At 46.9% G+C, this 12,425-nt stretch overlaps 2 protein-coding genes across 2 annotated transcripts; both read left to right on the top strand.

The window, feature by feature from the left end:
• Positions 1 to 2,489: 2,489 nt before the first annotated feature.
• Positions 2,490 to 4,046, top strand: LOC123112965 (uncharacterized). The gene is made up of 2 exons (XM_044534071.1): positions 2,490 to 2,737; positions 3,170 to 4,046. The coding sequence occupies exons 1-2, from the start codon at positions 2,665 to 2,667 to the stop codon at positions 3,748 to 3,750; spliced, it is 654 nt and encodes a 217-aa protein (XP_044390006.1). The 5' UTR covers positions 2,490 to 2,664; the 3' UTR covers positions 3,751 to 4,046.
• A 7,309-nt stretch (positions 4,047 to 11,355) lies between these two features.
• On the top strand, positions 11,356 to 12,042 carry LOC123116771 (auxin-responsive protein SAUR36). The gene has a single exon (XM_044537678.1). It carries the CDS (start codon positions 11,412 to 11,414, stop codon positions 11,862 to 11,864), a length of 453 nt encoding a protein of 150 aa, XP_044393613.1. The 5' UTR covers positions 11,356 to 11,411; the 3' UTR covers positions 11,865 to 12,042.
• The last annotated feature ends 383 nt before the right edge of the window (positions 12,043 to 12,425 follow it).

Genomic DNA, 12,425 nt, shown 5'->3' with positions numbered 1-12,425 from the left:
ATACAACCTATAAAAGATGCGAGATAAATCTCTTTGTGCTCCGAGTAAATACGTGTCAGCAAGAGACTGTGATCTTCATCGCTGTGAGAGATTTGCCTCGTACCGAGGAGTTAGCATTTCTTGCTCCGCAAGGAATGTTACTGTTATGCTCAAATCCAACCGTAGGAAATGTGTCATTCGGCCATTGCCTGAGGCCGATGTACAATTTGGTCATTTCCCATCTGGGAAGGCTGTGGCTATAAATAGCCACCCCTCTCCAACGTTATTCGTTGGATACTCCACTTGAGATTTCTAAAAGATTGATTTGAGCAACCCCTCTTTGAGCGATTTGAGTTTAAGATCCACCGAGAGAGAACCAAGAGCCCAAACTTAGACAGTGGTTTAGCATCACAGCAGTTATGAGTGAGAGTTCTTGTACCTGTTACTCTTGAGAGCTCCACACTCTCTAGACGGATAGGTTTGGCTTTGAGTGTTGAAGAGTTGTTGTCTTCACCGAGCCTGTTCTTCAGCAACCAAGAGTGATTGTGGTTCGCGAAAGTCGATCGAAGGTTTGGAGATTGCCGACAAGGATCTACCACGAGTGAAATCAACCTGAGTCTGATCAGCTCTGTGTTGAAGGACAATATGGTGAAGAGAGTTTATCTTCCGTGTTAAGTCACAGCCCCTCTAACTAGAGGTAGCGCTTTGGCAGAAGGGTGAACTGGTCTACCAAATCTCTTGTCACCATTGAGCACCACTGGTTATATCTACTCTACTACAATTCATTCAGTAGTTTTCATTCGCGCTCAGTGCCACTAGATTCTTTGATCTTTGTTCTGTTATGTGCCGCTTATCATGTGTTGTAGCTTCAAATCATTTCATTATCTTCGTCCTTATTCCTACATTATTAGTTTGAATCCTAGTAACTCTGTCATTGCATTTCCTTTAGTGTTCGTTGTGTTTCGGTTCATTCTGTTACACTTGTTTTCTTGTTGTATAACTCTCATCGTAATTAAACCCATTATCCATCAAGCTTGCTCTGTTATAAATGCTTTTCTAGATGAATATGCTTCTAACGAAGAACTCTGATTCAAAGCATTTCTTTCAATACTACATTCCGCTGTGATGTGTGGATTAAGTTTCAAAGCTTTCGAAAGAAAATTTGAATCTCCCATTCACCCCCCCCCCCTCCGGTCGATATACTCTCGGTCCTAACATTTTTTCTATTTAAGATTCTTTTGTTATTTACAAAAGGAAATAAAGCCAACAATAAATCATTAAAAGGGAAGTAACAACAAGAGGTAGATAGATAGTGAACGTGAAATAAAGGAAAGGAAAAAATTATGAAAGAAGACAACAAAATAAAACAATAGAAGGCACAAGCCACCTCACGAGGCTGGCCCATACGGCCAATGCTAGTGAGCAATAACTCCCGTTGCTGCTTATAATAAAGGAGATATAGTAGTACCCCATAAAAGTAAGTTGGGATAGAAATAGAAACCCTCTCTTCTAGGGCATCCATGATGTGACCAAAGCCAAATCTCTAACACACAACAACATATGGCATATGTGTCAAATTTTATGTTTGTCTCCAGTATAGCCATTTTTGTGACCTCTTGCAACATGGGCTTGATTTTGACACAAATTAGTATAAACAATTCCCTCCCTAACTTTTTATCTACTCCACTCATGCAAGGGGAGAGTGAATGCAAATCAAATGTTTTTATTGTCCAACCCAATTTGGTATCGGAGCATGTAGCTACTCCGATTTTCATGTTTACAAGCTTAGCTAGTGCCATGCCGTCCACCATCGGTGATGGGCCCACATGCCCCTGCTTCCTCTACCTGTTGCTCCAGTGGTGAAGGGGCGGGGAACCAAGTGCCTCGTTCCCTACTCCTAGATATGCTTAGGGTTTTCTGACAGTAGCGCTTAGGGCGGCGAAGGAGTTTCAAAATAAAAGACTTTCTATAGAAGACCACCAGACCCAAATGTTTTTGTTCAGTGTGACTGCGACCAAGACCAGGCTATAGAAGTGTGTCATCTTGCTTACTCACATTGTGGGGGTTGTGTGCACTCCAAAGTCGTTGTGAGAAATGTGATGTCTTATTGTGTACTCCCTCCGTTCGGAATTACTTGTCATAGAAATGGATGTATCTAGACGTATTTTAGTTCTAGATACATCCATTTCCGAGACAAATAATTCCGAACGGAGAAAGTATAAGTCATCAAGTGTTACGTATCTCTCACAACAACAGCGAAGGCATGTGTGGGATGGCCAAAAATCGACGAGGGTCCTCTAAAATGAACCACGAAAAAGAAAGGAGATATCTTTTTTTTTCTTTAGAACTGACGCACCGAGAGTCCCCCGCCGACCGACAGGCGGCTCAGACAGCAACCACCGTCATGGATCATTATCTGATCCATGGCCCAGATAAAAAAACATACGACCTGGTCCACGGTCTAGCGGGGAAGCTACGGTCCTGGTCCACGGCCCAGCCCGAGCTGGCGCGACGTCCGTATTCGTGGGTTTTCTCCATTTACCGAAGCTCGACCCTGACACGCCAAATCGCCGCACTGCAGATTCGCACCCAAATTAGACTCCAGTCCCCAGTCCGCCGTCCCGTCACCGGAGTTCCGCCCGCCGCCCGCCGCCCCGCTGCGCCCGCATTTTCCTCACCTCCAGTATGTATCCGCCTGGCCGCTTCTTCCGCGGTACGGGCCCTAACGCCGGCTGCACAATGTCCGACACTGAGCGCGGTAAATCCCCTCCGCCCCTATCCCCATTGAACCCTAAGCCCAGATGTGATTCGATTGCTCTGTTCTTGTGCAGATTTCAGGCAATTTATTATTATTCCTAGTATGCAGTTAACTCATACACCATTTTTGGGATATTCTCAAGGGTTCAATTCGTGCTAGTTCATCCTGTAAAGGTTCATGCTTTTTGGGGCAGTTCATAGTGGAACCTGTTATTCATTAGTTTTCCAATCTGAAACAGCAGAGGACATCTTTGGGAGCTGGATATTAGCCATCTAATTTTCGCAACCTGAATAGCTTTTGTGAAGTTGTAATTTTTGGCCTCTTACTATATCTTCTTGTGAATCGCATATTGTTTCTACACATTTATGTTTGTTAAATGGAGAACTGTGTGTGATTATTAACCCCTCTATGTGTACTCCTACCTTGGCGTAGGCATAGCGGCACTTGGTATAAATTACAATCGTGTTCTCAAGGCGGCTCGGGACACCCACCCGCACCCTGACACTCTGGGACGCCTCCAGCCGGTGCTGATGGGCGCCATGATGCATTGTCTCTCCGATGACGCGGATTCACTCACAAGGAGGATGGATGACTTCCTTGTCAAATTCAGCAAGTTCACCAGGAAGATGGACGACATCAGCGCGCGCCTCCAGGCCACGCGCAGCCCGAAAGGCCGCCGCTGCGGCATCTCCCCCGCTGCCCAGCTCGCCGGCCTTTATGGAGATGATCTCTTCCGCGCGCTGATGGGCGTGCAGCTGCCCGTGGCCACACCTGCGGAGGTCTGCCTGGAGGTCGCCCTTGCTGCACAGCGCCTCATCGTGCATGACCAGCTCGACCTTTTCATCAACCTCTTTGAGAAGACTGTCTTCGGGGCCAACACTACGACGATCAGGGAGTACAACATCATGGCCTTCAAGGACCACAGGAAAACCTTGGAGAAGTTCGTTCAAGAGCACATTGACCTCGCCGACGCCGCTGCCACTTCACATCCACCTACCGGCCGAGCACAGTAGAAGTTCGGTTGCGATTATTAACCTAGCTAGCTGCAAAGACGAAGGAGGGTTGTTGATGTATCCTATTTGGCTTCCTTATGTAGTTTGCTGCATCATCGTTGTCGAGCCAACTTATGTATGCATTAGTGTATTATGCTACTTTTCAGCGATCGAGTCTGTCTTAACTCTTGAGTCGTAGTAATAGTTGCTATCAAGCTGTGCCCTGTGCGCTTGCTCGCTATAACTAATTTTGTACAACGTAATTTGTTTGGCACCAAGTTCTGTTAGTAATAATATGAATGTTACTTTTGTCGTTCTGTATTACATGCCTTTTATTTTAATTCATGCACCATGCATCTATATATTTTGCCTGTCCTTTAGTTTGATGAAGATGCATACAAATGTTCACAGGCTGACATGAACAAATTGACATTGATTAACAAATGTCTTGAGTGTTTGTTTCACAAGTGTTTCATCTTCCAAGCCTGCAAGCAAGCCTGCTAACCATGGTTTCAAATGAAGCTGAAGATTATGACTAACAAACACATGCCAAATGGCGTAATTGTCCTTGAGTATTTTCAGGCTTCCGACTGCCTAATGCAAAGTTGTTTGGATTCAGGGTTGTCCAGTTGTTCAGTAATGTTTAAACGTTGATGATTTCCTTTTTAAGAATAAAATCTTCCATACACTGGTAAGTACTAATTTATCTTTTCTTTTGTGATTTATGTACTACTTACTTATTTCTTATCCCAAAGTCCCGAGGCCCTTTAATAGCTTCTCTCAAAATTTCATCATTCTTTTCCCCCTAATAACCTGGCTATGGAACTATTGGCATCTGAATGAACAGTTGCATCAATTATTTATTCACTGAATGCAATGTATATCTATAAGAAAAACAACTGTGTCTACTGGCGTTGCTGCTTGATTGCTTGCAAGATTATAGTGCATTACACAGCAATTTTCCTTCTCCATTGCTTATATCTAACTATCTACACTATCCAGGTAAACTACAGAAAACAGAGAACAAGAACAGGCTCTGCATGCATGTTCTTCAGGAGCTACAAACAACTAATTTGCTTGCTGGCTCCAACAGTTGGAATTGCGCAACCAGTGTAGTGACAAGATGTCACCATGGAGATCAGCAGTGCGTTCTCGACTTCGACGGAGGCATTTCGCCTGAGCAAGCACATGACATACTCCATCACTCCGGCATCACAAGGCAGTGTGATCTTGTCATCGCTTGCGAAGCCAAACGCCTCCTGGGACATCCTCAGCAGTTCGCTGAAGATCGTCGTGCTGAGGTACACCAATGCTACCTCAAAGAGCCTCCCATTGGCTGTGTACATGACACAGTGGCCCTTGACTGCTACAGAGATGCTGCACTTCTCATTTTCTTTGGCTGTTGTTGTCAGCCTCTTCCTCTTAAATGCTGACATCCTCTGCCACTTCTTTGCCTATTGAGCAAGTCGCTTGGCGCTGATCATGGTTGTTTCCGGGTCTTGTTTTCCAGCTGGAAACCAGAGAAGTGAGCTATGGATGCTGTAATGCTGTTTGGTGGTGTATGAGCTGATGGTGTTGAGCATAGCCGTTCACTGAATTTATTTCCGAGAGGAAGGACATGGTGATGGTGAAGTGTAGTTGTCATTACAAAAGATGGCAAGAGACATGGCCATGGGATCAGCACATGCAGTGTTGTACTATGATTCATTTGGATTTGATTGTGATGGGGCCAAATGTTTGGAACATGCTGGATCCAATAGCGGTGGCATTAAACCATTGGTTTGCTCTCATATCATTTGTCAGTTTGGCAAGCTGGTGAAGACAAGGCCATGATCTATTCTGTGATTTGGATATGGATGAATCGGGTTGATATATCATCAGTGTCAATGATCGGTCGCCTCTTAACTTTTGGCCTCAGATTGGTTGTTGATCGGTTAGATGCGTTCGTCTGCCTGAATCCATTTGCTCAACAGATGTCGCTGTTTTTTCAGCTTGTGATCTGATCCACGTCCAGCATCTCATGTGGTCTCCATTTCACTCTTTTTCCCCCATTTTGACTTCTAAGAAAGAAATACAAACTCTGTTCTGAAAGGTATATTTCACTACTTAATTCTTCACAAAACTGAGATCTTTATCTAGGATTATTCAAGTGTTTGATAACTAGTTCTCAGTTGCTCAATCTGCAGGTGTACATTAGCTATTCAGCAGTTTAATGGAAGTTTTCTTTCATCTAATTCTAGGCAGGTAACATTTGTTGAACTCATGTGATATGCATACTTGAATGTACACCCTCTGTTTTTCCGTTCAATGATAGGCAAAGCTCCTGTGTCATTCTTCAAGGAAAACATGTGCAGGACTCATCAGTTTTATAGTTTCTTAAATATCAGCGCACATTAGTTTTAGTTTTAAAGCGTACGCCCTGACTCAGGTTTGTTAACACACAAATACAGCTGTGTTACTAAAGCTTTGCCAGTTACACACTGACTCGGAAACAAACAATTGTACACTTTGCCTGATCTACTAACATCATATTCACATCTTCCGTTGAACAAGAAATGGTGCCTTGAGCAAGAATCCTAGATAGCTGCTATTCTTCAGTAACTAACAAACAGCTACATGCTGGCTAAGCCCTAAACATGGCGCCACCACACCGCTGTCAAAGCAGCACGGCCTCTCAATGGAGCTCAGGAATGCTGTCACTACTTCCGCAGGGGCCTCTCTCCTGAGCAAGCGCATGGCGTATTCTGTCACTCTGGCGTCAAAGGGCAGTGTGATCCTGCCATCGTTGCCACATGCAAACCCAAACTCCTCCTGAGACATCCTCAGGAGCTCGCCGAAGACCGCCGTACGGCAGTGGCACCACCTCGAACCGCTCCCCATCTGCTGTGTACACCATGCAGTGTCCCGTCACCGCTACTGAGTTCATCGCGAAGCACTCCTCGGCTCCTCTTTTCACCGTCGTAGTCTAGGTGATCCTCTTCCTCCCCATGTCCTCCATCCTCTGCCACTTCTTAGCCAATTGGGCAAGCCTCTTGGCACCGACCATGGCTGGTTCTCCTTGTTTCTTGGCTGAATATTCAGAGAAACTTTTGTACTCACTAGGTGTTGTGGTGGTGGTAAGCTGATAGGGGAGCCTTGGCGCAGTGGTAAAGCTGCTGCCTTGTGACCATGAGGTCATGGGTTCAAGTCCTGGAAACAGCCTCTTACAGAAATGTAGGGAAAGGCTGCGTACTATAGACCCAAAGTGGTCGGACCCTTCCCTGGACCCTGCGCAAGCGGGAGCTACATGCACCAGGTTGCCCTTTTTTTTTTTAGGTGTTGTGGTGGTGGTAAGCTGATAGATTTATATAGGTGAGAGTGGAGAGCAGCATCATGGTGTGCAGTTGGCAAGGGACAGACATGATGAACTCAGAACATGCAATGCTGCAAGAGTGCAGGGGGCAAGCAACGTGATGTTTGTCAGCTGTTGGAGACTATCGTACTAGCAGTGTGGTCTTGGGTGCTTGGACATTACAAATTGCTGCCATACTGACATGTTTCAAGTAGTGCAGGGTGCAAGTATGACCGAGGACCACCTGGAAGTGGGTCCGTTTTTTTTTTTGTGATCATTTGTGGTCCGTTTTTGTTTGCTGCCATTCTGCCATACTAATGATCCATATAAATTACTAATGATTACAAGTATACAGAGTGGACCCTGAGATGGAGACATCCGGGCTGACATGCAACTCCTAACAATCTAGCATGTGATCTGCTTGCTTGTTCTTCTTGCATTTCTTGTCTCTTGGATACATGAGTACATAACGACGTTGTAGAATCAAACTTGTTGTCTGCTTGCTTGATCTTCTTGCCTTTATTTGTTTCCTGTGAAGGCGGCACATCTCAGTTTGAAGCCGAACCAGATGTCTCATGTGTGTTTTGTTGACTGCTGAGTTCCAGTGCATGTGTTACCTCCGTCCCGTAATAAGTGTCTCAACTTTGCACTAACTCTAGTACAAAGTTTTACTAAGGTTAAGACACTTATTTTGGGACGGAGGGAGTACTGTATTTGAAATGTGATGTTTCCAGTTACATTTGATTTTCCTTGTGCAATGTGTTGACTGCTCGGTTCCAACAGCCATGTATGCACATCAACAATGAATATATACTGACCAGTTCAGTTAAGTGCATGCACCTGTCTGTCAGTGAATGCAGCCATTGCCACTCTCTTTACAGCAGAGCATCTCTCCCTTCACCCATACATCGTTATCATTGTTTGGCCTTACACTTGTCTGTCTGTCTATCTGCGTGGCAAGGCCATACTGACGTAGCATGCTGTTATCTTAGCTTTACACTTGCAGTTAGCATTCTGGTCAGGCCAGCATGGCAACACACTCTTTTGATCTCTGATTAGACCACATTGTTTTTTTTTTTTTTGAAAGACCCAGCTATGTTGCTGGCATTTCATTGATTTAGGTAGAAGAGAGCGGGAAACATTTTGCGATCAAGTGATCAAAGGGAGTAAAAAAAAGAGAAGGGGATCCTGCCGCGCTAGGGGATTGCGGTGATAGTGCTATGTTACAATTTCCTGAATATCCCCGAAGGGGCTCACAAGGTGTTTTGCTTCCACGAGTCTCCTGCTCAAAATTTCTTCGGATGGCGTTGATGATTTGCTCCCTAGATGTTGGCTTGTTCCTGAAGGTTTGCTTCGTTGCGTGCTTGCCATATCTCCCAAGTTATTAGCATGATCAGCGATTTGATCCCACGTCGCGCCTCTTTTGCCGTTGCTTGGATGATCGTCTTCACCACTTCTGTAGTTGATCGACTGGGGCCCCAGCACGTTGGCCTTAGTGCAGAGCAGTCGGTCCAGCTGCTAGCCTCAGTCCAGTTTGATCTCCAGAAACTAGCCAGCTTGCTGTCGTTGACCTGAACCTTCGTGCAATCCTCAAAAAGCCGGCGATCGATTAGACCATTAGACCACATTGTCATCTTGGCTTTACACTTGCAGTTAGCATTTGCATGTTCTGTCTGTCACTTGCCTCTACTTTTCAACCCTGCGTTTAAGTACACCAAACAAGTACGTATATACTCTCTCTTTGCCAAATTACAGTGCATATAAAATTTGGTCACAGTCAAATTTTGTAAGATTTGATGAAGTTTATAGGAAAAAATATGAACATTTACGATACCGAACATATGCCATATGAAAACATATTCCTTGATGAACCAGGTGTCAAACTCTATGGAGTATTTCATTAGTGAAGATATGATTAATCAAGCACCCAAAATGATTAGTTTGTATCACAAACTGAAATGGACCCAATTTACAGACGGTCTCCATGTGCTTCTTATATTTGACATTAAAACAGATCGAGTATGGCAGCACGCTATGATATCCAACCACACCCCAACTCTACAATGCTAGTTATGCCCAACAAGTGGCAAACCGATAGCCCCAAACAAAAATTAAAATCTACTCCCTCTGTTCCATAATGTAAGACGTATATCGCCCCCCCCCCCCCCCCCGTCACCTGGAAACCTAGCGCGGCCACCACCCCTCCCCCCAACCCCTCCCCCCAACCCCTCCCGTCTCGCCGCCGCCAGAGGCTTCCGTCAGCAAAGCTCGGGCTGGACCCAGGGATGGCGGCAGCGGGGGTAGCAGGGTTCGGCGACGCGAGGCCCTCTGCCGGCGGCTCATCTGGCCGCGGTCGGTGGCGGTCTCATCCGGCGCGGGCTGCCTCACGGTGGTGGTTGCGAGGCGGTGGCAGGCGGCTGTGCAGCGGCGGTGTGGCGGCCGATGGACCTGGTGACCTGGATCTGGATCCAGCGAGCCGGTCAGGCGCGTCGCCGGCCTGCAGGTGGCGAAGGGCAGAGGAGTTGGGCGGTGTGGTGTGCGCGCACGGGCTGCGTGGTCGTGCGGGGGTGCAGTCTAGCCGGTGTGGGATGCTCCTTGGCGCCCAGATCTGCTTTTCCTGAACTCACCCGGCCAACCGGCGTTCGTGGCCACGGCCAGGGGGACGGCGGTGGATGTCGTCGACAGAGTTTGACTACGGTTGTGGTGGGGTGTGGTTGGAGGCAAGGGCTTGAATGCAGGTGGCAGCCGACAACGACCTGACTCCGGCTATGCAGGTGCTCGAGGTGAGCTTCTGTGTTAATGGAGCCTCATGCTAGTCCTAGTGGGGACGCTCGCCGTGGACTGGTAGGAGGGCGAGGAGGTATCGGGCTGCAGGGCACATCGGTCAGCTTCAACGGAGATGACGGGGACGGGATGCTTCAGGCGAAAGCCTTGTGTCGATCTTGTCGGCAACGATGACGGCGACGCCTTCGGGCGCCATTTCCCTTCTTGAAGGCGTCATCGGGAAGCTACTGTTACCCTCTTAATAGTGTGCCCCGGGCGAAAGCCTCAGATCCATCTCTGGATCGGACGACGACGGCGTCTCGATGTCGTTTCTCCCCCTTGAGGGCGTTGTTTTTGGGGGCCACGGATCCGCGGTTGGCAGCTTGATGTCTGGATTGGAGTGGTTGTTGGGTTGTTGGTGTGCAGGGTAGTGGCGGTGGAAGTGATCTGTGGCGGCGACCAATCCCTTGGTCACCTCGATGCTGATGGTTGACCTTATCTCTTGGGAGCTCGTGGCGACGATGAGGTCTCGGTGTTCGGTGCCCTTCGACGGCGTCTGAGGCTTTGTTGCCTGGCATAGTGCTTTGGTTCTCTCTATTTTTGATGGTGGCCGTGGTGTGGCCTAGAGGAGGTGCAGGGTTTGTCTCGGTGGAACATTGCCCTTCGGCACGGTCTGTGGCTCTCTTTGCCGCGACGTGGCTAGGCAGTGGGATGCCCTTTGACAGTGGTTGCGACTTCCTAGCTCTTCAAGGTACAGAGTGATCGCAGGGCAGCCGGCAACTTCTTCTCTACGTCTTCTCGGTGACGGATCTCCTTTCGATTGATTCAACAAAGCTTGCTTCCGCTCTTCTCGGTCCAACTAGTGGTGTTGGGTGCTAAGTTCTTGGTGTTGGCTGCTTGTCGTAGCTCTTTTCTGGTTCTTCTTCTGTTCTTTCTTGTGCCTTCTTGTGTGTGTTGGTTGCTTTCTGTTGTATCTGATGTCTTGTATCTTTCTCTTATATATAATGAAAATAGTTTAGGCTGGCGTAAGCCCGCCGTAGCACCGTCAAAAAAAAAGTAAGACGTTTTTTAGCACTAGTGTAGTATCAAAAAACGTCTTACATCATGGGACGGAGGGAGTAGATCACATTTCATTTGGTAAGACATGATTCATCAAGCACCCAAATGATTAATTTGTATCACAAATAGAAATGGTACAAATTTACAGACGGTCTCCATCTGCTTCTTATATTTACCACTAAAACAGATGAGTATGGCAGCACGCTATGATGTCCAAGCACACCCAAAAAGAACTATGGTATTGTACACCGCTAGTTATGTCCAACAAGTGGCAAACCGATGGCCCCAGACAAATCAAATCAAGATCACATTTTAGTCTTTCAGCATTGCATGTTCTGAGCTCATGGCCATGTCCCTTGCCAACCTGTCAGGATAGCTGCTGCACCTAAACTGCATTGCCCTCTTTACTTTCTCCCTCACCCCTATAAATCCATCAGATTAGCACCACCACCACCACATCAGTTCATTCAGAAACCAAAGCAGCATTCCTGCACCTAGCCAAGAAAGAAATACAAGGAGTAAAAGAAACATGGTTAGTGCCAAGAGACTTGCTCAGATGGCAAAGAAGTGGCAGAGGATGGCGGCCATCGGGAGGAAGAGGCTCACCCAAACCATATCAGCGGCCAAAGGAGCAGCCAATGACGAGCGATGTGCAACTTCGCCATCAGTGGCAATGAAGGGCCACTGTGTCGTGTACACCGCCGACAGTGTGCGGTTTGAGGTGCCGCTGGCATACCTCGACACGGCGGTCTTCTGCGAGCTCCTGGCGATGTCCCAGGAGGAGTTCGGCTTTGCAGGTGGCGATGATGGGAGGATCATGCTGCCCTGTGATGCCACGGTCATGGAGTATGCCCTGCGCTTGCTCCGGAGAGATGCCTCCACAGAAGTCGTGATGGCATTCATGAGCTCCATCGCGAGGCCGTGCAGCTTCGAGGGCAGTGTGGTGGGCGTAGGGCTTAACCAGCAAGTAGCAGTTTGTTAGCTTCTGAAGAATGGCATGCAGCTGTAGAGGAGCTACATTTAGCCCTGCTATGTTAATTGCATCATATGAATATACAGTATAGCAAGTTGTAGATTGGAGAAGGAAATTTATGAAGATTACCTTGCATTTCTCGACATGGTGAACTTTTGTAACTCCAATAATGAAAACCTTGGGTATATACACCAAAGTTTTAAATAGCCGCCTATAGCCCTGCTATGGCGCTTTGAGCAGGGCGCCGCTAAACGTAAGGCTATAGGATTCATGTATAATTGTTCGAAAAAGTTCTGAAATTGCCCGCTATAGCTTCTTTGTAGTGATTTGGAGGAGCGCCGCTATTTGGCATAGCTCGCTATTTAAAACAATGATAGTGGCGACACTCCTTATAAGAAATTAAGCACACATATCTTGTTGGCAAGAGGTACCAAATGTGTATCATTTCTTCTGTCTGATGTGATGATTCAGGAAAGCTGATAGCTGTTTTCTTCGCTGAAGTTAGGTCCAGCTTGCAGCTTCAACCATGTCGAATGTAACCATCTTAACAAGCTACACTAGTTATTGGAA

The sequence above is a fragment of the Triticum aestivum genome, chromosome 5B (genome assembly GCF_018294505.1).
Source record: "Triticum aestivum cultivar Chinese Spring chromosome 5B, IWGSC CS RefSeq v2.1, whole genome shotgun sequence".
Taxonomy (NCBI): Eukaryota; Viridiplantae; Streptophyta; class Magnoliopsida; order Poales; family Poaceae; genus Triticum; species Triticum aestivum.
This window is presented reverse-complemented; position numbering and strand designations above follow the sequence as displayed.